General features: G+C 53.2%; 10 protein-coding genes across 10 annotated transcripts; 6 read left to right on the top strand and 4 right to left on the bottom strand.

Moving 5' to 3' along the window:
- Positions 1-3,625: 3,625 nt before the first annotated feature.
- On the bottom strand, positions 3,626-4,153 carry PHYSODRAFT_525625 (hypothetical protein; the record flags this gene model as incomplete). Its single annotated transcript, XM_009537418.1, has 1 exon — positions 3,626-4,153. A coding segment is annotated over one exon (528 nt), but the record flags the coding sequence as incomplete, so codon positions are not given.
- Positions 4,154-5,293: 1,140 nt separating this feature from the next.
- On the bottom strand, positions 5,294-5,959 carry PHYSODRAFT_524615 (hypothetical protein; the record flags this gene model as incomplete). Its single annotated transcript, XM_009537417.1, has 2 exons — positions 5,294-5,744; positions 5,811-5,959. Coding segments are annotated over 2 exons (600 nt in total), but the record flags the coding sequence as incomplete, so codon positions are not given.
- Positions 5,960-6,616: 657 nt separating this feature from the next.
- PHYSODRAFT_396105 (hypothetical protein) lies at positions 6,617-7,111 on the top strand (the record flags this gene model as incomplete). The annotated part of the gene is made up of 1 exon (XM_009537416.1): positions 6,617-7,111. A coding segment is annotated over one exon (495 nt), but the record flags the coding sequence as incomplete, so codon positions are not given.
- Positions 7,112-8,002: 891 nt separating this feature from the next.
- Positions 8,003-8,488, bottom strand: PHYSODRAFT_288676 (hypothetical protein). The gene has a single exon (XM_009537415.1). It carries the CDS (start codon positions 8,390-8,392, stop codon positions 8,174-8,176), a length of 219 nt encoding a protein of 72 aa, XP_009535710.1. The 5' UTR covers positions 8,393-8,488; the 3' UTR covers positions 8,003-8,173.
- A 1,481-nt stretch (positions 8,489-9,969) lies between these two features.
- PHYSODRAFT_525783 (hypothetical protein) lies at positions 9,970-11,402 on the bottom strand (the record flags this gene model as incomplete). The annotated part of the gene is made up of 3 exons (XM_009537414.1): positions 9,970-10,416; positions 10,491-10,661; positions 10,863-11,402. 3 exons carry the CDS (start codon positions 11,400-11,402, stop codon positions 9,970-9,972), a joined length of 1,158 nt encoding a protein of 385 aa, XP_009535709.1.
- A 3,131-nt stretch (positions 11,403-14,533) lies between these two features.
- PHYSODRAFT_339453 (hypothetical protein) lies at positions 14,534-15,789 on the top strand (the record flags this gene model as incomplete). The annotated part of the gene is made up of 5 exons (XM_009537413.1): positions 14,534-14,707; positions 14,922-15,038; positions 15,113-15,203; positions 15,240-15,385; positions 15,463-15,789. The coding sequence occupies 5 exons, from the start codon at positions 14,534-14,536 to the stop codon at positions 15,787-15,789; spliced, it is 855 nt and encodes a 284-aa protein (XP_009535708.1).
- Positions 15,790-18,961: 3,172 nt separating this feature from the next.
- PHYSODRAFT_549736 (hypothetical protein) lies at positions 18,962-20,124 on the top strand (the record flags this gene model as incomplete). The annotated part of the gene is made up of 4 exons (XM_009537412.1): positions 18,962-18,991; positions 19,034-19,101; positions 19,255-19,432; positions 19,505-20,124. 4 exons carry the CDS (start codon positions 18,962-18,964, stop codon positions 19,940-19,942), a joined length of 714 nt encoding a protein of 237 aa, XP_009535707.1. The 3' UTR covers positions 19,943-20,124.
- A 293-nt stretch (positions 20,125-20,417) lies between these two features.
- On the top strand, positions 20,418-20,720 carry PHYSODRAFT_457577 (hypothetical protein; the record flags this gene model as incomplete). The annotated part of the gene is made up of 1 exon (XM_009537411.1): positions 20,418-20,720. A coding segment is annotated over one exon (303 nt), but the record flags the coding sequence as incomplete, so codon positions are not given.
- A 2,187-nt stretch (positions 20,721-22,907) lies between these two features.
- On the top strand, positions 22,908-23,372 carry PHYSODRAFT_524962 (hypothetical protein; the record flags this gene model as incomplete). The annotated part of the gene is made up of 2 exons (XM_009537410.1): positions 22,908-23,021; positions 23,064-23,372. Coding segments are annotated over 2 exons (423 nt in total), but the record flags the coding sequence as incomplete, so codon positions are not given.
- A 417-nt stretch (positions 23,373-23,789) lies between these two features.
- PHYSODRAFT_524884 (hypothetical protein) lies at positions 23,790-24,805 on the top strand (the record flags this gene model as incomplete). Its single annotated transcript, XM_009537409.1, has 2 exons — positions 23,790-24,368; positions 24,446-24,805. 2 exons carry the CDS (start codon positions 23,790-23,792, stop codon positions 24,803-24,805), a joined length of 939 nt encoding a protein of 312 aa, XP_009535704.1.
- Between the last annotated feature and the right edge of the window lie 405 nt (positions 24,806-25,210).

Below are 25,210 nucleotides of genomic sequence, written 5' to 3'. Positions count from 1 at the left end.
CGTCCGAAGTGGTGTCGCCACGCGGACTCGGCAAGTGGCGAGGAGGAGAAGTGCGAGATGCCGGCTCGGACTCCCGGTCGAACCCACGGGAAGTTGTCAGATCGATGACAGGGTGCTCCTGCCCATCGCTGACCCCGCGAGCCCGGGACGCCGAGTCGACCAACTCAGCGAACTTCCCCTCATCTCGCGCGGGAAGATGTGAAGACTGCAAAGACGACGCAACTGAAGTCTGTGAAGATCAGTAGAAGAAGGGTCAGCAGCAGAATGGATGGAGCCGTCGGAGGCGAGGAACGTACCGGAGGAGCGGCAGGAGCGCCGGACGACGACATGGCGCGGAGACTTGTTCGCTGCCGTTGGAGTTTTGGCCGAGATTGGACTCGACTCAAGGAGTGGTGGTCAGGTCCCTCACCAACTCGGCTCCGAACATGACCGGGGCAAGAAACACCAGATTTCGCGCGACCAACTCGGCTGGAGTGGTACACTGTACCGGTAGCCGAGCTCAGCCGAGTTCACCAGCTTATCCGGACACCTTATCCGACTCAGCCGAGTTCGAAGAATTGTCCGGATAGCTCATCCGGACCAGCCGAGCTTAGGCGTCGCCGAGCTCAGCGAAGAGTCGGCCGAGATCCAAAACCGCCCACTTTCATTTGGTATTTGTATAGGAGCTTAGGAATAGTGGAGGTTCCCCTTCAGGGCGCCCGACAGAGATAACAAACAACAGAGCAGAATTTTCTAGGTCCACAACACGTGCACACGTTCCGGTAAGTCCCTGCACGGGGCCGGATTATGTCTGCTGCCGGTACCCGAGAGGCACAGCTTGTAGGGTACTCGGCTGGCAGCGCCAAGAGATTAAGGTCGGCCCGGGTTGGGCGCGAGTCTCGCCAAGCGCGAAGGAAAGTCTCGCCACCGCTGCGAGCCGGTGTTCCCGTACGTCCCGGGCACTGATTGCTGAGTCGAGAAGCCTTTGCTCTCGGCGACCTGTAAAAGCGCTCCGTGCGCCGTCGTCCATCCTTTGGTGGAGGGCACAGGGTTGAGTGAACGGAGGCCGTCGAACTCGGCGGTTCTCCGGAGGAGTGATCTTGGTTGGCAGGTCTCGGCGAGAGGCGAGACACCCGCTGTCCCGGTTGGGCCGAACCGCTCGGGGGCAACCCGGCGCAGGCCAACAAAGCCGACCAGCTCGGCTATTGTTGTGTTTGTAGCCAAGTAACCACAACTGACGATTTTGTGTGTACTGCTATACCACAGTGAAGTCAAATTGCGAGAAGAATGTAAGCATGCGTCCCATTTTAGGCGATACCTGAGGGTGATGCAACATCCAACTGCAAGTTTCATTGTCGGTAAAGACATCGAAGTGCCGGCCGTGAAGGTAGTGACGCCATTTCTCGAGAGCGGTTTTGATGGCCAAAAGTTCCTGCTCATGTGGAGGCCAGCCAACTTCATGGACATTGAGCTTCTTTGAGTAGAAGGCAATCGGGTGGCTGCTGCCGTCGAAGTCTTGCGAGAGCACACCGCCCATGCACTTACCCGATGCGTCGGTTGTGACCGTGAAAGGTTTCGAGAAGTCAGGCAAACGAAGAACAGGAGCTTGCTGCAAGGCGTGCTTCAGCGATCGAAAAGCGTCTGCCTGCGCCGGACCCCATTCCCAAGTAGCTTGCTTCTTAGTCAGCTTACTCAAAGGTAGGGCGTGTCGCGCAAAGTCACAGATAAAGCGACGATAGTAGCCAGCAAGACCGAGAAAACTCTGCAGCTCCTTCTTGTTCGTTGGTTCCGGATATTGCTCGATAGCCCTGGTCTTCTTCGCATCTACGGATAACCCTTCTGCTGACACGGTGTGGCCGAGAAAGTTAACACTCGCTTGCCCAAACGAACACTTCGATCGGTGCGCATAAAGCTTCTCATGGCGGAGCACTTCAAAGACCGCTTCCAGATGCTCGAGATGCTCTTCGTTGGTCTTGGAAAAGATGCAGATATCGTCCAAATAGACCACGACGAAGTCGAACTTGTCAAACAGGACGCGCATCAGTCATGACCTAACCCCAGGCATACCCGAAAAACCCATCGGAGCGACACACCACTGGTAAGTCTCCTTGTGAGTACGAAAAGCGGTGTACTGACGACTACGCGGCTTGACCCGCATCTGGTGGTAACCTTGGGCCAGGTCCAGAACCGAGAACACTGTGCAGCCGACCATCTTGTCAAAGATGTCCTCGATTAGCGGTAATGGAATCTTCGGGAGCTTCGTCTGACTGTTGACATAGCGGAAGTCGATGACCCAACGAATCGGAATGGAACTATTCCCGGATCGTAGCCATTCTGCCCGCTTCGGGATTTGACCAGTCGCAGGATCTTTCTTAGGAACACCGAAGATATTGGAGACCCAGGGTGAATTGGAGACTTCTATCCACCCTTTCTTCATGTTTTCCGCGACGAACTTTTCCAATGCCTCTTGCTCCGTTTTAGACAGTCGAAACGGTGCTCGGGTGCTAGGAGCGGCGTTAGGCTTCATCTCCATGTCGAACTCGACGATGCGCTCGGGAGGTAGGCCATCTGGCAACTTTTCTGGGAAGACATCACCAAACTTGACCAGCAAAGGTTTAATGTAGTCTGGTACATTGTCCCATTCCACTGCTACACAGACCTTGACGAAGAACAGCTCCGCAAACTTCCTGTCCTGCATACGACGACGAAACTTCTTCGTGGACCCAAAGACACCATTACGCCATGCCTCAGCCAAGGCGAGATGTGACCGATGACGTGCGCGAACTGCTTCCTTTTCCGCTTTCTTTCGTTGCTCTTCTGCCGACTCCGACTCTTCAATTTCGCTCGGGTCCAATGTGACGGCGCCTTTCTCACATTCTTTCTGATCTTCCATCTTGTTTGCGTTCTTGTCCGTCTTGGGCCGTGGTCTCTCTTCCATGCTCGGAAATACTACTTCATGCGTTCGCCAGTTGATTGTTGGCTGATATTTGGCAAACCACGGCTTACCCACGATAACGTCATGTTCAATCACCAGTGGATTCTCTGTTAGACGCATCCTCTCGAACGTCTTGTCTTCCATGCTGATGTCCGCTTTCACTACCTTCACATCGCGATACTCCTTGATCTCTCTATCGAAGCCCTTCACCTGTACATCCGTAGTTCCTGTCACCTTCGATACCATTCCTGGCCGTACCAGGTTTGCCGTAGCACCACATTCAAGCAGTATCGTTACTGGGCGCCCTTCGATTCTTCCGGGTTTGCGAATGAGCTTATTATCCGGTCTAGCAACCATGTCATGCATGCTGACTTCCTCAAACGCATCCACAGTGTACTGATCGTACACGATTCTTTCTTCACCCTCGCTGACGTGTTGCTCCACAGCATTGACGTACTGCGAGTCTCGTCGACGTTGATTCGGACCTCTGTAGGGGCGCTGGTTCCGACGAGGAGCCTTGCAGTGGGCTGCAATGTGACCACCACGGAAGCGGTTGTAACATCTCCTCTGCCGACGGCACTCTTCTAGACTGAGCTGTTGCGCACTGTCGATCTCCATTGACTCAGGACCATTTGATCTTGAAGTCGACTCGTTTCTGCGGAATCGTGGGTGATCACGGTCGCGACGTCCCGTGCGCGCCGGAGCACCGAAGTGCGAGCGTTCATAGTCCATCGCTACCGTAATGGCATCCGTAAGGGTTTCACGACGCTTGTACAGTACTTCTTGATGTGTATTTGGCATCAACCCTTGCGAGAAGTACACCACTTTGTCGATCTCCGTCATGTCTTCCACTTGTAGTACAATATTGCGAAACCGTGAAACGTAATCACCCAACGACTTGCAAGATTTCTGGTTCAGGTGTCGCAACTGCTCACGCAGCCGCAACTGAAGATCCGCCGGAACAAACGCGCGTGCCAACTCTCGGAGTAACTGCTCCGCAGAGTAGATCTCATGCTTCCGCGCCAGATACCACTGACCAGCCTGCCCCTTCAACGTGCTCCCGATAATGGCCAGTACCCTCGTCGCCCAACGCTCGTTCTTCCAGTCAATGTTGCGGGCCTCAAAGTACTGCGACAACTCTTCCTGATACAGGCGGAACGACTCAGACTCATGCCCCGTGTACTTGGGTAGTCTAACCCCATCCAACTTGAAGTCATTCGTTCCTCGTTGCTCGTTCATTACTCTCATCATCTCTTGTTGCTGCTGCATCAGCTGCAGCACTCCTTGCATGTGCTCCGAGACGTCCGCCATCTTGTTCGCCATCCTTTCGCACGCGAAAGCCTTAACCCAAAAGTCTAACTAGTAACAAAGCTGATTCCCTCTAAAACGATATACCCGCGAAGGTATTCGTTTTCACACATTACGATAAATTGCCGTAAAAAAGCGACTAAAACGTGTTTACTGCTCGCTAGACGAGTTAATCAGCTCCCTTACAGTAGCTAGGTTACGCTGGCGGTGGGCTTCCTCGCGGTCACGGAGGCGGTTGTCGTGCTCGAGTTGCTGACGGGTGGTACGAGGGTCCAAATTCCTGGCTACACCGAGGTTGATGAGGCCGGTCGCCTTGCCGAGTTTACGCTGGACGCGACAGAGCTGGTGGATGACCGCCTTTTTCTGGTCTCTTTCCTCCGAAGTCAGTGGCTTGACCTCAGCAAGATCTCTCAGCAGCCGTTCGGTCGTTCGCACCGCGTGCCGGATTTGACGGTAGCAATCGGTGCGCAACTTGTCGATGTCGGTGGCTTCGATTACACCCAGCCTCTCAAAAGACCCGTCGGGAACAGCGTTGTCAACGCAACGACCCCTACGTCCAGCCATCCAATCAAAGAAGCGGCCCGGGCATCTCAGAGCGGACGGCACTACCCCTAACTGCCGAACTCGATAGCCGGACTGGATCGGGTGCGCCGCTACAACTGGTGCCTCGTACTTATGCCGACGTTCCCTTGACAGATGTCAGGTGGGTCCGAATTACAGCCAATCACCGGTGCCCGTAGCCCTCTCCGAGGTTGAGCGAAGCGCGGTCAAAAGCGAACCCCCAGCCGGTGCCCGAAGACCTCCCTGAGGTTGAGCGAAGCGCGGTTGCGAGGGGACCAACAAGTGCTACCAAATGACAGGCTCCGATGCGGTGGGACCTGCCGTAGCGAAAGTGCGTGGAGTTGTTGTGGTTGCTTGCTTGCTTTTGGGTAAAATGCAAAGTGAGATTGATGCCTTTAAGTCTTCGGGCTAGCTACGGGCTCTAGGTCTTCCTCTTGCTTTCTCCTTAGTATCGTTCTAGAAGCTGAGCTAACCTATACTAAATGCAAGTGTTTTTCTGTTTTCGTAATCCTATATATGCATGTTTGTATACTTGTGCAGGTAGAGTTCTGGATTCCGGGCGCCAGGCAGTCTTGCGCAAGCCTGGTCTAGCACGGGTACCCCAATTTTGTTGGCCGTCTCGACGCATGCACGAGCGTACATGCCCGACCTGGCGTGAGAGCGGTCCACGACTCCCTTGAACTTGCCGGTATTTTCCTCTGCATGTTCGCGTCTGGCCTCGTCATCGACGTGTGGCGGTGTGATCAGCAGGATGTCGGCCGAAGGCAGAAGCTCCTGGAACTTGCGTACGATGGTTACCAGGTTTTCCTGGTAGTTTTCAACCGAGACGTGCTTCTCTGCTCTGCTGCCGTCCATGATGACGGCGTCGTTGGTGCCGAACCAGATCGTGACTACCGACGGAGTGTACGTGCGGCTCTTGATCTCTTCCTCCACGACCGGCATGGCGTACTTCAGTACCCATCTAGCATAGTAAAATGATGGTGAGAAACAAAGATCAACACAATGAGAATAATACTTAGGACTGTACCGTGTGTTGTAGCCCGAAAGTCCATGGGCGACGACGTCAGCCGAGCGGGAGACCATGTTTTGCAGTAGTGGGATGTAGCCGCCCTTCGCTGGATCAATCGCTTGCTCCGTGATCGAGTCGCCCAGGAAGTAGAACAAGGGCTTTGACTTCAAGTCCGCAGGTTCCTCATTCTCGGTAGAGGACAGGAAGCGCTTGCCGTTTGCATCGGCCTTGCGGGTGTCTGACGGCTTTGCAGTGACGAGAGAAATTGCGAGAACTGCCGCAACAAGCACCGTAGCCACCGTGATCCCCCATTGTGTCCCTGTTTTTGAAATCTCGGTCCACTTTTGATCACCGAGAATGGACCAGGATCACCAGACTTGGAACTTTTCCTCTGGATAGCTTGTAGGCTTGGTTGGTTGGCAGGTAAAACGAAAAGTGAACTGCAGACGCAGTCGCTGTAAAACTTACATCACTATCGCGTGTTGAGATACGCCACGCGATCCTACCCGTGTCGACCAGAATTGATGCGTCCCAGTCGAGCTATTTGAAAAGAGAGAACTAAGTAGAGCACTTTGAGACTATACATGCACCTCCAGCTATTGTTGGCAATGACATACAGCCCAGCACCAAACTTTCCGTCCTTGCCGAAAATACACAAGTACGTCGTCTTAACAGTCGTACTCCTCTACCAACTTGGTCCAGGACATGTATCTATCCTCTAAATGATAGCATCCATTTTCCAACCGTCACTATATGTCACTAAAGTGAATTCAGCCCACAGTTAATCATCCTACCGTCATTCCTGTTCTTTCCTCAACATCATGACCTTCCTGCCGCTCGAGGAGCTCGAGCCCACGCTGACGGACGTGCTGGCCTTCATCGACACGTTCGAGAGCGACTCCACGGCCTCCACGGCCAGCAGCAGCGACGACGGGAAGCTGCCACCGCCTCCGCCCGTGAGCTCCGTGGAGCGCCGGAAGACGCGCAAGGCCGCGGCCTCCCGCCGCTGCCAGCAGAAGAAACGGGCCGAACTTTTGGCCCTGCGCGCGCAGGTCACGGCGCTGGAGACCCGCCTGCAGGAGCTCCAAAAGATCCAAAATAAGAATGTGGGTGGTAAAACTATTTTGGGTCGCCGGCTGGATAAGACCCAGAGGCTGAGGGTGGCCCAGGCCTGGCAGAACATGGCGCAGCTCGAGCGCGAGCTCCGACTGCAGAGCGAGCAGAGGCACCGGCAGCTGCTGGACGTCGTGACCAAGCAGAGCCGAGTAGCTCGCGCTGTGAAGAACGTGCTGGACAATGTGACCGCGGTGGTCCACATCGAAGAGGCGCTGAGGACCCCGCCACCCACCCACGCGCTCAAGAACTTCGTGCCGAACCTCAATGACGCCATCTACGGGGAGCTCGCGGCCAGATTGGGCAGGTTGTATGTGGACATTAGCTCGGGGTTGGAACTGGACCGGATTCAGATCAGAGAGGTATCTACTGGGGTTCAAGTGAGACGAGATGCTGTGACCGGCTTGCCCTACGTGGAGCTGACGTCGGCTCTTGCGACGAATTTGAGCTTCGGTCAAGCAGAGAGGGTGGTGATGAGCATGAAGGCGGACCACTACAGGAAACACGTGAGTGGGAGTGTATTCATGTTTTTTTGGGTGGAAGTGCTGATATTTTTTTATTTTGGGTTGTAGAAAAAATATCTGTCGGAGTTGGGCACGAAGAAGGAGACGGAGGTGGAGCTGCGAGACGAGGAGATGACAGTCGCCTTGAGTGCCTTGTCGCTGTCGAGGACCTACGAGGAGGAGGGACGCATGGTGCTCACGTTTTCGTCGCTGATACGTGACCACCCGGTGGATAGCGCGATGCGGTTCCGGGAAGAAGGGTTCGTTCTGGTCTCCAAGTCGCCTGCCAGCTCTCAATCTGGATCCGTTATCCAGACGAGATATCGACTGACTGCAGAGGTTGACGCGAATCCATTCTCGCATACATTTACCGAGGCACAAACCGCAGAGGCGACCAAGCTGTTTGTGCTGCAGAACTTGGGCACGATCATGTGGTCGCACTGTCAGAAGATCCAAGCTGACTGCATCGAAGCACAACAGAACCCGGAGCTTATTCCTGCCACTAGTCGAGTGTGCTAGACCGAGACTTGCATTCCTCAACGCGGGCAAGGTACGTACTTCTTCGTTGCTCGTGTGTAACATCAGCAATTGGATCAAGCGTCAAATGCTTGCATTTTTCACCAAGTTATCGATGTTTTCTTACGCCGCCTTCTTTGCATCAACTACTTATGCCCACGTTTTCCAGTCCAGACCATTTTGGCACCGAATTCGGCGCCTTAACTCGTCAGAAACTGCGTGAATCGAACTCGTGATTGATGCAGCGAATCATCCGCAGCAATCGTTGAGCAGGATACTCAGCTCGTTGATACAGCCGAAGCTCCAGTCTTGCCAGTCACTGTAGGGCGACGGGAAGAACTCGGGCGGAACAAGGTCCCACATCTCGAGAGATGGAACCGCCCGGCTTGGAGGAGACGAGTTTGGCAGAGGTTCACCATTGCTGGGCGTGGCCGGAACGCCTGCTGCTGTGCGCAGTCTTAAACACATCGGTAGTTATGAGCTGCCGCTGGGACGTTCCACAAACGCGCTTCCAGTTGCCGCTTGGGGCCTGGTCGGGGAACGCTCGTCTCGGCTTTCGATCGTCTTAGACGATGTGGCGGCATTTTTTCTTATTTTCCTTATCATCTTGCAGTTGCCGCTCAGGCTCCCCAGTTGCTGTACGCAGCAAACCACTGAGCACTGCCCCGTCTTCATACACAGGGGTCGGAAAAAATAATAGCAAAACAATTATTATGGTATTGTCCCACTACAATTATTGGAAGTTCATGAAACCAATACAATATGATATTGCCCCAATAATAGCAATACAATATCAAATACAATGAATTCTGGGGTTGTAAATGATGAACATGCTATAATAAACTATTATAATCTGTATTTTTTGGGTCGAGGACACAGCCTTGGGTTGCGAGGCTTTTGTGGAGTAAGCGGTGTATACTCAATAGTGCTTTGCCGGACAGGAACACTTCCCAAAACCGTCCTGGAAACAGTACAGGGCTATTGTAATCGTCATCAGCCTCTACCTGTATTTTCTCACTGTATAGGTTGGCCTGACACCTCAGTAATAGTTCGATATCAGCCATGGGACGTTTGCGTAAAGTTCGCGTGAAGTTTGCGGCCTTCCTGTCACATTTTGGCAATGAATAGCTCATGTCACGAATGGTACAACATACTTAAATTGTACCAATTATTATTAGGGGGAGTCGAACCTGGAAAATCCCTCCCAAAAAGTAAGCCAAGGGATTCCCAATATCTGAGCAAGAAAATGACCAAAAGATAAGCAAAAACTGAGCGATACGGGGGTAGTCAGAAATTGCTCAATAAATGTGAGATGATCTCAAAGTGCGATCTCGGTGAGATCGCACTTTGAGAGATACGATGGTCCCCTTCCCGGCGTAGGTGGCGAAGCCGAGAGGGCGAAGCAGGAAGGGCTACGGCTCGGGCGCGCTAGAGCAGTATCCACAGCGCAAACACCCGCACTAGCGTGCGCGCCCTCGATGGTATTCTCGGAGGTGGCGTTGGCGGCCGCTAGGGAGAGCCTAGCGAAGTAAGCACGCGACAGCAGAACATACGCAACACTCATGCTGCGGGTCTCGTATAGCTAGCTTTCATGCCCTCGCAGACAGCTTGGAGAGCGCTCCACTGTCTACGAGTCGACACCTAATGCGCACACACCTACGGACAGTCCTTGCATGTTCATGCCCGCGGCCGCCTGCGGCTATGGCGTCGTATTGGTTGCCCTCATATTGCCGTTATTACTACTGCAGCTTTGGCCTCGCAATACAATTTCATACTGTATTGTCCGACCCCTGGGTATATGCATCATTCACCTCAATCGCGTGCTGGCGGGTCACGGCTTCAAGGCGGATAAGTGCTGCGGCGACATCTACGGGGCCTACGACGGTCGGATCAATCTGGTGATAACGGAATCGGGCCATAAGCTCTTGTAAGGCTAGGTAGACGTTCATGTCATCCAGCGGCGCGCCAGCTTGTAGCAAAAGCCGAAGGTAGCTTGGCATTGGCGTTTTGTGCAATGACGGCATACACACACGTGTAGTACATTCTTAGATATCTCCAAGAGGACTTCTCGTATCCGGATACGCGACACTAAAGGCGTCACTTGACGCCGGCCCCGCTTCCTCGATGAGCATGTTTTGGAATGACTGCCAGAACATTCGGATCTTCGCGGCCATTGCTCCGAGGACGATATCCTGGGCGTACGCGATGTCCTCGGGACCTACATACAAGCTCGCACTGTTGTTGTCCAGGTAGAGCTTAAGAAACGACCTCAGCAGCGTCTGCTTCGGGTCGGCTTGTGAAGGCGTCAGAAGAATCAATCCTTCCGCTCTGAAGTGGAGCTCGCTCTTCGTGGGGAGCACCATGAGGTCGGCCCAACTGATCAGCGTCTGATCTCCATCTTCGTGTTTGCGTACGTAATTGAGCTTCTCGGCTTGAATGGCGCCGTTGCGGCTCGGCATCGTGATCACAACCTTCTTCAGGAGCGTGTTCGGCTTGAGCCCCAGTGTCTGCGCATTGCCAAACATTAGATTAGCCTGAAACAGTCCTCGATATCACTGCAACCCACATGAAAGCTTCTTACCCTGTCAATCTGGAAGTTTCTCCACACGAATGCAGTCGCGTCTTGCAGTGAACAGCCCAGCGGCGTGGTCGTCTCAAACTCGACGACTTTGGTTTGCCGCCGTTGGTCGTAATTGCACACCACCGAGGAGTTGATTGACGGCGAGCTTTGCTTGTGCTGGAGTGAAGCAGAAGGTGTTCCGCTGTCTCCTCCAGCTCTGTCATCGCCGCATCGACAACACTGAAGCGAGAGAGCGCGCCGCCACACCGTGACATCTCGCTCTTCATCAAGTAATCCAAGCCCTGCGAACAAAGCGCCCACCGCATTATTACCGCTTCATCTCGAAATGCACACGCACAAGAGCCCTGATCCACTCACGTATAGTGTCGACCGCTTCTGCAAGACACCGTTCAGAGCTTCGTGGACCTTGGCTTGCTTCTTGAGGATGGACTTGAGCTGTCGGTTGGTTTTCTCCGCCTGCAGCCGCAGTTGGCACTGCTCGAGCGCGTGCCTGTACCACTCGCAGCGTCTCGAATCCCGCTCCTCTGAAGCTCTCTCTGTTAATGGACCAGCGACGACCCCGCGCTGCATTTGAACGAGAACGCCTTCTAGTTCTTGCGCTTGCTCGCGCAAACTCGCCAGCTCTGCGCGTTTGCGTCTCTGCAGCCCGGTGGATGAAGTCTCAGCACTTCGGACTCGACGCTTCCTCGCCGGCTTCTGCTTCGGTTCCCTGCGGTTGTCCTTAGCGCCCTCTTCATTAACCTCGAGAATGTTGAGAGAGGGAATAGCATCGAGCCCGCTGTCGCCGTCTGTCGATTCGAGTCCAGCAGGGGAGCTGCCACCGCTGCATGCTTCGTCGATGAAGGCGAACGCCTCGCTGAGAATGGAAGTGTCGTCTTCGGTGACTAGGAAACTCATAACGCTGGTAAGGAGACGTATTTGGGAGTGAGAGGTCTTCGATGATGTGACATCGCGAGGTTGATTATGTAGTTTTCAATATTATGCGTACACGCGTGTTACAGTTGCTGACTCGAATGGCTCGTGTCCTAGTGCTTGTATTTCCACCCTCAATCCCCGGACGTGAGTGAAACAGTGCCAAAATTGACGTCATAACTTGCTCCGCAACTGTGAGGAGGAAGACCGGGTCCTCCTCGTTTGGTACGACGAAGCTGCAGTATTGGACGGGTGTACCGCCATCGCTCGTGTGGAGCGAAAATGCGTCGTTCACACCGAGTTCATGCTCCACGTGGAATGCGGAGACGAGCGACCTGCTGAAGGCTTCGAAGAGGCCCACAACAAGGCTCTAGGAGCTCAGCAGGATAACGTGAGGCTTTTGGAACATCGAGCAGAACAGGCTGCTCAAAGAAGCCTCACGTGTCGTTGATGTGACTTACGAATGCTACTGCATGAAGTCGTTTACGAGTCTTGTAAGTTAAAATGTGCCTTTCATTTGCCTAGATGGACTCTTTTCATAATGACAAGTACACGTTCATTCAGTGCGGACACGTCGTCGAATATCCCGCAACTGCCATAGCGGATACCTGTAGCGTTGCTTACGGGTGAAATCCGCCTTGGAAACAAGGTAATCATTGCTACACGTGAGCCATGGCGGTCCAACCCAACCAGGACAAGCATCACTTCTCAATCGCCCCGATGGACGCTGGCGAGTAGCTTCTGTATTCCGAGTACGAGACTTCATGGACACGCTCGATACTGGACGTATGTCTGAAAGACCGGCTGCCACCATAACAACCGAGGACTTGGTAGCCTTCAAAGTTATCGACGAGCTGCTGAATACTGCGTCTCCACCGAGAACGAAGAGGTGGGGGCGTGCAGCTTCCAGCTCCTCCACCACGCTCCAACGTCGGAAGAAAAACGAGATCGAGGTGCTACGGCTAGAAGCCATGCTGCTATTTGGCGCAGTTGAAGCGACAACACGACCGCAGTTCAGGACCCAGACACCTTGGCGAGCGAGGGGACTCATTGATGGACTGGCGCGGCTGTGCTAACGCTGAGTGCCGAGGACGTCTTCGGGCTGAACAGACGAATGTGCGACTGAAAGAAGCCCTCGACCACCTACAGAAGCTTCACAACAAGCTACTGGATACTCTTCGGCATGGGAATGCCCTTTATGTGAGTTGTGGATCGGATTTTTGTGACGTAGTTTGGATGGCAATTGACTGCAGTTTGTTTCTTTCTTTTCGCTTTGGCAGGGATACGATTTCGTGAAGAAACTATCGTCGCCGGTGCTCCGAGACTCACACGATGATTATTCATCAACAGCAGCAGAAAGTGATGGGCTTGTTAGGTTTTCCAGCCGCCGCAGCAGCCTCCAATACACGAACGGCGCCAGCACGATTGTGTGCTCTGCAGCAGAAGCGAGCCGAAATACGACGAGAAGACCAAGTCCAGAACCCTCGAGACCGTCACCACCATATCTCTGGAAAGCTCCGTGGGAGCGGTTGTCGACGCGCTTTGGACTTTTCTCGCGAGCAATTACTTAAGTATGTGCTCGTAAGATTTTTTAGAGCCATAGAATTTACGCTAACGTTGTGATTTTTCTCGTTTAGGTGAAAGGGCCGGAGGGGAAGCTGATAATGCATCCCAAATATGTGCCCAAATCGCCCCAAATGTCCCAAATAATGAATTGTCTCTGTAACATTTAGGTACATATTTGGGGCCAAGTATATGACTGCTTTCTCGTAAAACTATCCCAAATATGTACCAAAACGGAGTTGACTGATTATGGTCTTTTGTCTGTGGGCGAGGGCGAGGGCGAGCGCGAGCCTCACTCGATGCATTCACTAATCGCCAACACCCGCCGATTAGGCGGGGGCGTGTCTGTGCGAGCGAGCGAACGCGAGCGCTGCAACCCGATATTTTTTTTTCTAGACACGGCGCCTGGCCGAGACGAAGAGCTTAGCGTAAGGGACAAGGGGATGGGGCAGGCCGCGCAGCGGCGCCCCCCGAGCGAAGCGAGAGAGGGGCGGGCCCCCCGCAAACCCGTCGCTAAGTCCGCAGACGAGAGCCAACGCGCGAGTGTCCGCCCTGTGCTGCTCTTTCATACTGAGGGTTATTCTGTCCTAAATATGTACCAAAACGATCCCATGGTCTTAAATCATTTGGGAAAAACTTTGGGATTTGGGGCGTTTTCGGGGTGCATTATCCAATACCGGCCGGAGGTTACTGCGTTCCAATGCGGGCAACCGCTCAACATCGATCACCGTGGTTGCGCCATTCACTTCGACAAGCTCTACTTCCTGCGTAAGTTCGAGGAGAAAGACCGGGTGGTTCTCGTTTGGTCCGATTGTTTTTTCTTGCCGTCGAAGAACCTGCAGTATCGCACTTTAGGATACTGCGTGATCGCTCCCCAATCCGTCCAAAGAATGCGTCGTGCACACTGAGTTCAAGCTCTACATGGAATGCGGAGGAGAATTAATTGCCTCCTAAAGACCTCGAAGAGGCTCATGACAGGGCTCTAGGGGCTCTCAGCAGGATGCTGAGAAGATTCTGGAATGCCGAGCAGGACAGGCTGATCAATGAAGCCGCGCGCGTCGTTGAGTAGCTACATGTTGGCTATTACTAAATTACCATGAGTTGCTACGCATTTAACTTTGCGGTCGATGCCTACTACTAAGTACTCCATAAAACATGTCGCGGCAAAATCGGTTTGCGTGGAATCGAGTACTAAAGTTTGGCCAGTCATATCACTCCTATTGAGTTGTACCCAGGCCTCTGCTCTACACGAGCGAGCTTCCAGTACTGAACGGACACGTTGTTGAATGTCCCTCTGTAAAATTAATTGCGGCTCACGGACACTGTACTGTGCCGTGCCGTGGTAGTAACCGCGCGGTTTACGGACGAACCCCCTCTTCTAACACTAGGTAATCATTGCTGCAGTACACGTGAGCCAAGACGACGGTACTTCTACCGACATCGAACATCCGTACCTGGATCCTTGGGGTACCGAAACAAGTCTGCCGTGACTAAACATTACATTTACTTGTGAATCGTGCTTAGACCAACGCTACCACAACGCAAAAGACTCGATGGCGACGAGCAGCTTGGTGACGCTCGACGAGGCGCTCGCCTTCATCGATTCCTGCGACGACGAGAGTGTGGCTGAAAGTACCCGCGGAGCCGGAACTACTGACGCTCTGCTGACCTTTGAAGCCCTCGACGAGCTGCTGAATGCCGCCTCTCCACCGAGGAAGAAGAAGCGAGTACGAAAGACGTCGAGCTTCCACCACGCTCCAACGTCGCAGGAAGGCTGAGATCGAGGTCCTACGCCAAGAAGCCGTGCAGCTGGAAGGGTACTAGACTCAGTTAGAGAGACAAAAGGGCTGCAGCTCAGGCACTAGGCCCCAAACTCCAGCGCCAGAGCTTGTCGAGCGAGAGAACTCATTGATGGATTGGCACGGCTGCGCAATTTCTGAGTACCGAGAGCGTCTTCAGGCTGAGCAGACGAATAAACGCATTAAAGAAGTCCGCGATCGCCTGCAGAAGCATCGCAAGCAATTGTCGGGTATTCTACGGCAAGAAGACACGCTCCAGGTGGGTAGTAGATCGGAATTCCTGAGGCGATTTTCAATACTTATTGATTGTTTTTGCTATTTTCTGCTTTGTAGGGATACGATTTCGTGAAGAAACTATCATCGCCGGTGCTCCAGGATTCGTACTTCACTGTGGGTTATACCAGCACAATTGCAGAAGAGCGTGGTAGGCTTGTACCAAGACTTTGACCACGTTTTCCAGCGACCAGAGTAATCTTCACGAGGAGCGAGCCGAAATACGACGAGAAGACCCAGTCCAGAACGCTCGAGATCGTCACGACCACACCGCTGGACAGCTCCGTGAACGCAGTAGTCGACGCGCTTTGGACTTCTCTCGCGAGCACTTACGTACGATGTTGCTCTGTGTTCTCTCTAAACCCCAAGACCGCGCTAACTGGTATTTCTTCATATTCTCTCTGATCTAGGCGAAAGGATCGGAGCCTAATTCGTTGCAGGGCGACCGATCTGTCAACCTCGACCACCGGGGCTGTGCTGTTCACTTCGACAAGCTCTACTTCCTTCGCAAGTTTGAAGAAGAAGAGAGGGTCATCTTCATTTGGTCCTGCTTCTTCCTGTCGTCGGCCAAGCTGCAGTACCGGACTCTGGGATACATCGTCGTCGCTCCAGCAGAGACCAATCCATCGCGAGGATGCGTCGTCCACTCTGAGCTCAACCTCCACATGGAGTACAGAGGCGAACAGCCAGCCAAAGGCTTCGATGAAGCTCACAACATGGCTCTAGGAGCATGCTGAGAAGGTTCTGGAACGCCGAACAGAACCGGCTGATCAATGAAGCCGCACGCGTCGTCGAGTAACCACAGATAGGATATCCAACCTTTGTCAAGGTAAATGCACAGTATTTTGTCTGTTTGACGTCTTCAGTCACTAGTACGTTGATGTGGCACCACTTATGCCTACATCCATTCCGTCATTTGACTGCATATACTGCTCTTACAACATGAACTATGAGTTACTACAGTACGGAGATAACTTTGCGTGTGATGCACTCCACTCATATCGAGTCGAACGTGAATGTCACCAACTCCCTCCTGAGCTCACACCTGATCTATCGTCTGTCCTCGGTTGTGGCTAAGCTTCTGGTCCGTAGGGATCAGTCACAAGCGCCAGAGCTCACGTCACCACCTGTTGGGCAGCACGTGTCGTTAGGGGTTTATCGACAGCTTGAGGCATCACAAGTGAAGTAAACACCGCATACGACTGACTTGCCCCCCCCCCCCATCCACCGCACCATCCTACCGACAATCCTCCGCGGACGGGTATTACGGCAAGACCGGCGTCCCCTGCCGTGCAGTAAGCAGGCCCAGAATCACTCTTGCGATGACTTCCACCACTACGGACGGCTTGGCCTCGCTGGATCAAGCGCTGGCGTTTATCGACTTCTGCGAGAATGGAGCCGCGCACGAAGGCAAGGCTTCGAGTGCTACGCTCTCTGCGTGCTTATCTCTCGACGACATCGACGACCTGCTGGACGCTGGACCGCTCTCAATATTCCCCGCGAGACCGACGGACTCTTTGAGCCCCACGGAGTTGCAGGCGCCATCGCCGACGAGGAAGAAGAAGCGTCGGCGAAGTGCAGCGAGCTCCTCCACCGCCACGCAGCGCCGGAAGAAGGCGGAAATGGAGGCGCTGCGAGCGAAAGCCACGCAGTTGGAGGGGTGTCTGGCTCAACTGAGGAGAACCGGCGGCCAACACGCCACTGCAGACGAGGAAGAATATTCGGACTGGCACCGTGAAGCGCTCGCGCAGTACAAAGAGCGACATGAGTCGGAGCTAATGAATTTGCGACTGAAGGAGGTCCTCCAGAAGCAGTGGAGAGTGTCCAGCCAGCTCAAGGGCATGCTCTACAAGCGGGCCAGCTCAAGGGCATGCTCTACAAGCGGAACATATTCAGAGTACGTAACTCTTGGCAATTGGGCTGTGTAAGCGAGGAAGTTAACCTCTTTGATGTCGCAGGGGATGGATTTCGTGCGGACTTTCGAGTCTCCATGCTTCAAAGACGCGCACTTGACGTTCGACCCGTCTTCCATACTGATGCAGCAGCTTGAGCACGAAGTCGACAGCACGTACCGAGAGTTCGACCAGGTGTATGGACCTCAAAGTGGTCCGGTAGTCTCCGCGGCTTCTCAAACCACGTACAACGAGACGTGCGAGTCCAACGTGATGGAGTATGTAACCTCAACGCCAATGAATTGGCCCCTGAAAGCCGCGTTCGACCACATTTGGGCGTATCTCGAGAGCAGCTCGGTACGTGAACGCCTAGCGGCAGCTTGAGATAAATTTTGCTTATTCTAACGCGTTCTAACTGTGCAGAATCGCACTCGCAAGCCCAATACGGTGGAGACCAAGGCCAACGTCACTGCCCCTGTTCAGGGCAATGGTCACCACTTCTACAAGCTCCACTTCCTGCGCAAGTTTGAGGAGCAGGATCGGATCGTCATTATCTGGTCCGACCTGCTCCAAATGACGTCCAAAAATATTCGGATCCGAAGTCTGGCCCACGCGGTGTTCACTCGGTCCGAGACGAGTCCTGCCACTGCGTGTGTGATGTACACGCATCTGAAGCTCTACCTGGAGTTGCCAGCGAGCGAGCACAAGCCGTCCCCTGAGGAGATTCAGCACGCTCAAGACGTGGTTCTGCGCGGCATGGGCAGACTGATGCGACAGTTCTGGCAAGGCGAGCAGACCCGGTTGCTGGAGCTTACTTGTAGTTGACGAACACAAGCATATACATGTAGAATGGTATCGTTTAATTTGTTGTGAGACTCGAGCACAATGTACCGGCGCATTTACGCAGTTTATTTTCGACGCTTCAGCTTTTAAGCTGGACTAACATAGCGGAGATTGGTGAAGCAAACTCAAAGCGGTGTCGAGTGTTGTCCAGCTCAAAGTCACCACTAGCGCAACAGATTGGATGCCCCAGAGAGCCCGTTCGCGCAGGATGGTGTCGAATTTTTCTCGTGCACTGAGAAAGGGTCAAGTGGACGGTCAACGCAAGTTGCACCGAGTATACGCGCAGCAGATGACTGGGATGTACTAACCACGTGACTCGAGGCTCACCTGGTGATATACACGTGTTACCAGCGCTGCGAGATTCGCTTGGTAAGTTACGTCCCCTTTCATCGCCTGCTGCTAGTCGTCCTGGAGTCTCGAAATCCTGTACCTATTTTTTCTACCAAGCTGGCCTCCAGCTGAAGGGGAGGGAGTTGAGAGACACTCGTGGTCCAGTTGGCTATGCAACATGTGACTCACGTCCATGGGATCACGTCCCTGATAGGCAAGGAGTACCCCATAATCGCCTAGACCACGTCAACCTGGCCTACCGACATCCTATCCCGTTTCGTGATCCTGCTGGTGTATTACGGAAATCGAGGGGTTGTTTTCTGCTGGGAATAACGTGTCGCTTGAGGAGCCTAACGCATTATTCATTGTGACGTAGAACCGCCCAAAGCAATGGAGGTCCTTGTAGCTGAAGATGACGCCTTCATCGACGGCTATGAGGTCACAGACCAGAGCCTGACGGAGACTTTGGCCCCGAGTTCTCTCCTCGGCGACATTACGTCGGCCGATCCGGTCACTCCGAAGGCGGCCACCGTCAAGCGTACCGCCAGGAAGCGCGCCAAGCCTCAGCGGAAGGCGTCGGAGTCGAGACGACAAGCCGACCAAGAAGCCGCGAGTTAGAAGCGCTGCTAGCTCCTCGACGAGACTGCAGCAACGCAAGCGAGCGGAGATCCAGGCGCTTCGAGAGCAGGCGCAGGAACTGGAGGCCCAAGTGGAATTGCTCAAGAAGAACCGGTTCCTACCTGCAGACGTGGCTTTAGAGGTGACTGCGGAGCGGGAGAAGGCAGAAGATGGAACGTTGGTGGCGAAGGAGTCGAGCCTGAAGCCGCCGGCGAACTGGCACGAGATGGCCATCTTACAATACCGCGAGCGACTGGTGTCCGAGAAGACGAACCGCAGACTCAAGTCCATTCTGGAGAACCCGGAAAAAGTCAACGGAGCGCTCAGTGGACTGCTGCAGAAGCGCTTAGTCCTCACGGGAATGGAGTTCATACTAGCAGCGCAGCCAGAGGTGGAGCCTTCTCTCTTGACAGCAGGTAGCTCTATGGATTCACTAGCTCACGATAGCAAGAAGGTTTTGTTCGAGCTGGAACAACACGTGCAGGGGTTGTATAACGACTGGAGGAGCAAGTTCTGCAGCACGACGCCGTCTCCAGCGATCACTTGCGATATGCGAGTCAATCAGGATGCTCAGCGAGGGAAAGTGATTGAGTTCATCACTACAACGCCCATGTCCTGCTCAGTAAGAGACGCAAATGAGATACTGTGGAAGGAGCTTACGATGTGCCGCGACCACCCGAACAAGGTTTACAAATACGTAAGTCTGCTCTTCATTCTTCGCGGGCATTTGAACTCAAACTGACATCTTTGTGTGTATTATTTTGTTTAGATGAAAGGCGCCAAGCCCAACTCACACGAGATGAACTTTGTCATGAGTGCACGAAGTCCCTTTGGGATGCTGGAGCTGAACGGGCTCCAGTACATGGAGAAGTTTGAGGAGACAGGTCGGCCGGTCTTCGTCGTCGCCGAGCGCACGAAACTTGCGTCCAAGAACTTTGCGTTTCGTGACGACTGCTGGATGACCGTCACGCCGTCCAGCGTCAAACCAAACGCGTCAGTCGTGGAGATTCATCTGCAGCTCTACATGGAACGCGACGAGGAGCTCCAGCTCAGCCCTGAAGACATTTCGTACGCGCAGGATCGCGTCATGGGTAGTCTGGGCAACGCCTTCCGGAAATTCTTCCAGGCACAGCAAAACACGCTCATGGAGAAGGCTGGGCGTGCTGTTCCGCCGTCCTCGACGTCGAAGCTGAGCATTATCGTGTAAGGTAGCTGTTATAGTAAATCGTGTAAAGCTAGTGATGGCCAAACAAAGAGATTGCTGAACTTACGGCACGGATGAGTGAGCTTACTCTGGTTGTAGGGCAGATCCTGGCTTCTGGAAGGTCAATGGGTACTGCAGACCGTTGTGTGATCATCGACTGTGCAATGCATAAATTTTAAGGGACGAATGGTCGACCTGTATCGTATTTGACGAGTGAGTTACGTAGGTGGCCGTAATCTATTGGTCATGTAGACTGCATAATACGAGGTGCTAACTCAAGGACACGATGATTCAGTTTTTCATTAATCACCAAGCCATTAAGCTGCAGTGCTCGACAGCGAATGGGATGAGTTTCTTACTCAATGAGGACGATGACACGCTTGATGAAATCCTCGCGCTTATTGCGGCAAGCAACGACAGCTCGACGGACGTTCCCGATGATGCGGACCCCACCAAGAAGAAACAAGCGGCCAAGCCTAAACCGAAAAAGAAGCGGATTCGGCGATCGGAGACGTCATCAACGGCATTTCAACGTCGGAAGAAGGCAGAGGTAGCGGCGTTGCGGAGCGAAGTGCAAATGCTAGAGACCCACCTGTGTCGTCTGAAGAAACAGGAGGAAGCGGCGCGGCGAAACGTGCTGGACGGCGACAGTAAGGCGTTCACTTGGGCGACGAAAGCTGCGACGGAATATTTCAGTCGCACGCAAGCAGAGAAGCTAAACCGCAAGCTGAAAGCTCTATGGGAGGGCCAGCGCGACGTGAGCGAAAGTCTCCGAGCTGTACTGGAAAGCAAATCGATCCTCTGCGTAAGTGACTTGGTTTGTGCTGACATTTTACTAAACCGAGTTGCACCTGCCTGACCTTGTTGTGTTTGAGTTGACTAGGAAATTGATTTTGTTCACAGGTCGAAGACCTGTGCTTGACCCCGGCAAAAAACTTGTAACTTTCCAAAACCGGGTACCAAACCGGGTCTCTCTTTCTTAATTGTAATGATTAAGCTAATATCTGCCGGAATCGGGTACCCGTCGATAAATGCTAAGATTTATGCACATTATTTACCAAAGGTTGATACTAATAGTTTATTATTGACCACAACCTGCATTCAAACACTTACGGACGCTCTAGTACAGTATGAGAGCATCATGGCTTCGCTGAAGGCGTATCAATTTGCGCCATAATCGACCAAGCTTAGCTGAAGATGAACAACATGACTTGTCTAGCTGCAGGCTGCATTTTTTTACATGTCAATTTGCTCAATGCCTAATCACTCTTAGCCGAAGATGCCCAACCTCGTGTCTGTCGCCAAACCAATCAGCTCAACTCGACAGTGACACGAGCATCGTTCGTTTGAACAAGACTTTTTTCCCTGCGTTGAAGCACCCACTTCCAAGGAATTGGCCCATTAGCGTATATCGCATTCCGCAATTTATCCCCCAAGTTAAAAGTTGGTTTGTTTGTTTTGTTTTTGAATTGAGGACATTATTGTCACTTAGCTAACATCCTCAAGTTAAATGGTCAAGATCAGCGCACCATGCGTCTCTCCTTCGTTCCGCTACTGTAGTTCTCTCGTCTGATCGTTAGCACACAACAGTACAAAAATGAGCACAGTATACCTTACCTGCAAAATGAATGAAATAGCTATCTCGTTGCTCGCGCCAACGCAGCCATTGGACGCTGACCAGGGTGTTATGTCACCGATGGCCTCATCAGACCAGGCAACCTCAATTGGTGACTTTCGGCTCCTGAGAACCCACCACGATAAAGAAGAGCGGGGCTTGCTGGTTACCAGCCTCACAAAGGTTTGGCTGAAACATCATTTCCGTATCGATACACTTCGATGTGCGCAACTATTTGTTCAATTACGCATTCGGGTAGATGCTGCGGCTGCGAAGCAGGCGCAGTAGATGCCCACGTTAGAATCAACTAGAGAGTTGGGCTGGTAGTGCTTTTAAGGATTAAAACAAAGCAACTTTGGGATTTACTCAATTAAGATGCATACCAATGGTCCGCGCACAACGGTCATTTATTCGCAGCGACTCGAGCTTTTAGGCGGGAGGGTCTACAGCGGCAGGAGACTGAGTTGCTCCGCGTGCACATCGAAGAGATGGGGGCGGTGGTGGAGGAGGCGTCTTTTGAGCAGCTGAAATCCAGGGGCAGCGCTGTCAGAGCCTTACGAGGAAAGAGATGGCATAACCGCGACGGCTTCAGTCAAAGCTCGCGTTCACTTCAACTACAAGTTGCCTTTCTTATTATCCAATCAGCACACCCTGTTTCAAATGTTAGTCATGAGTGTTGGTCTTTTTGATTACGGCCACATATTTGAGTCACCATGAGCATGCTGGTCACTGACGTCGACGAGGCCGCCACGCTGGAGGCGACGCTCGCCTTCCTGGACGAATGGGACTCCCCCACCACGGACAGCAGCAGTGCAGGCTCCCCAGTAGGGGATTCTACCCCATTGAGGTGCCTCACGCCGCAGCAGAAGCAACAGCAACAGCAACAGCAACATAGCCACAACGCTGCAGCCCCCACCAGCTCGAAGCGCAAGAAACCGCGTCGGAAATACCCGAACAGCTCCTCAACTGTACGCACGCTGCTGCAGCAGACGGCCGGGATGGAAGGCATGGACTTCTTGAAGCCCGAGCCGTGCCGGCCGCTGGTGGATGACTCGACGTGCAGCTTAACGCTGTTGGAGAGGAGGGTGGAGAGTCTGTACTTGGAGTCAGACTCGGTGTATCGGCCGGAGATGATGCAGTCGATCAGTGTGCAGGCCATGGAGAAGCACAGCGAGTCGTTGGGAAAGACGGTGGAGATTATGTCGACAACGCCGATGATGTGCCCATTGAAGGAGGCGAGCGATATGCTGTGGAAGTGGTTCAGCCTCTCCAAGGTATGTGCACTATTGTGATTTGCTTTGCTGGGTAAAGTGAGACGCTAACGGAGAGCTTCTTTGGTTTTAGTCGCTGGGAGATCGTCCGAATATTCTGGAAAGGAACTACACTCTAATTCTGGAGAGTCCAATTGGCACTCTCGAGTTCAGGAAACAGAATTTCGGACGGAGATACGAGGAAGACGATCGAGTTGTCATTATCTGGGCGGACACTCCACGACTGCCGAAGTACCAGCTGCAATTCCGCAACCAGTCCTGGCTGTTTATCATGCCGTCGAAGGATGCCCCCGAGGACGCATCAGTTCTTCGCACCTTTCAGCAGCTATTTTTCGACTGTGAAGCAAGCCAACCAGTCGAAGGAGCTGCTTCTTTCGTCCAACAACCAGCGTTCCAGGAACTGAGCAAGCTCTATCGCCACTATATGCAGTCGCAGCAGAACGTGATGCTGAACGAGACTCGATCTGCAAACGGGGATCACAGTCTAAGCTGCTGCAGATGCTTATGTACGTACAGTGTATGTCGCCTGGTCTACCAAGTACCATGAGCACGATCCGGATCAAATAGACTGATCTGCTCAATGAAAGGTTCCAGTGGGTGGTTGTGGCCGAAATACAGACATTCTTGTAAGTGATGTGTAGATCCTCTTGAATAGTTGCCAGAACCGTCTCAGGTGATGCAAGGCGCGTTGGCCGAAGGAGTGGCGATTTGTGTGGTTTCCAGGCTCGCCGAGTCAGCGGTTGCCTTCAAGAGGAGTGGGAATTCACTGTGACCTCACCCATCCTGGCGCCAGCTCCATTTTGTCTCGGGTGCATTCGCACGCGGCGGCCGTCAGTGTGTTGGCGTGGACGTTTGGCCTACATATTCATTAGTTGCGCATCAGCTTTTTGCCCCCGTAATCACGCCGTGGGTGGACAGCACCGCTCACTTTGCGATTAGCGCGATGAGATCAAGTTATTGTGTCATGAGCTTCTTGGTGGGGGAAGAAGACACCATCTCGTCGCTGGAGGAGTTGGTGACGTTCATCGACGCGTGGGATGCCGACAGCAGCCGCAGCCTCGGTGACGTCACTACGAGTGAGAGCGAGAATGACAGCTCGCCTTTCAGCAACGATGACGTGGAATCCATGCTGCTCGACTCGCTTGACGATGTACTAGAGAAGGCAAGTTTCTTACCCGATAAACAACCGGAGGCGAAGAAAGCTGTGAAAAGGAGCAGGAAGAAAGCCCCAGGCGCTTCTACACGACTGCAGCGTCGCAAGAAGGCGGAGATCTTGGCACTGCGGGCTCAAAGCCACGAATTACAGAGGGAGTTGGAGCAACTACAGCGAGTTCATGCTCGATCAAGTGCTTCGGTGAGCTTGGTGGATACCTCGCTTCAAAGTGGTGTAGTGCCAATTTCATGGTATGCAATTGCTGCCACGGAATACCAAGAGCGGCTCAAGTCGGAGATAATGAACCAGAAGTTGCGATATGTGCTCCTGGAGCAGATGAAGATGAATACGGCGCTGCGAGGCGTTTTCCAGACACAGACTTCACTTGGAGTAAGTATTAACCTGCGGCAATTCTACCTCCAAGTTCCTACTGCTGACTTACCTTCGCCTGCCGATTTACTGCACAGAACTTCGAGTCTGTCCTCGGAAGACAGCCTTCCCCATCCGATCAACACCCGTCACCTGAACCAGAATGCTCTTATGCTGTCATAGACGGGCTGGAGAAGATGGCTGAAGGGCTGTATCTCGATTCTGAAGCGGTGTTTCAGCACAATGAGGGCCTCTTCACTGACAACAGCCTACAAGTCAAGCAAGACCAAACGCGCGGCAGGGTGGTCGAGATCGCCATGACGACGGCAATGCCGTGCTCGGTGCAGGAGGCAAGCGAGATGTTCTGGCGAGAATACCTCACTGTTCGCCACTACAACGACAAGTCGTACCACTTCGTAAGTCAATCTGAAGTTGCTGTCTTGATGCGCAATTGCTAACTTCAAATTCAACATTGCGCGCTGCTTGTTTGTTTTTGCAGCTTCGCCAGCGCATGGCAGCTCCCGTGGAAAAGAGCTTCGTGTGGCGACTGCAGAGCGACGCGGGTGCGGCAGAGCTCAATGGGTTTACATTCGTGCGCAAGATCGAGGAGCCGAACCGGTTGGTTCTCGTCGAGGTCAGTCGCCTGCTACTGGCTACGGGTGGCGTTCAATTTCGCCTTCAACGCTGGACTATTATCACCCGTTTAGACGGTGAACCACGGCCAAGCTCAGTTGTCCGCACAATGCTTCAGCTCCATGCTGAATACACGAACGACTTCACCGGGACGAAAGATGAGCTCCAAGAAGCAGAAGACGTGGTGATGGGGACTTTGAGCCAGCGACTGCGGGCGTTCTTCAGCGACT

Source organism: Phytophthora sojae, assembly GCF_000149755.1.
Source record: "Phytophthora sojae unplaced genomic scaffold PHYSOscaffold_10, whole genome shotgun sequence".
Lineage (NCBI taxonomy): Eukaryota > Oomycota > Peronosporomycetes > Peronosporales > Peronosporaceae > Phytophthora > Phytophthora sojae.
The sequence above is the reverse complement of the archived record's forward strand: the minus strand, read 5'-3'. Positions and strand labels throughout refer to the sequence as shown.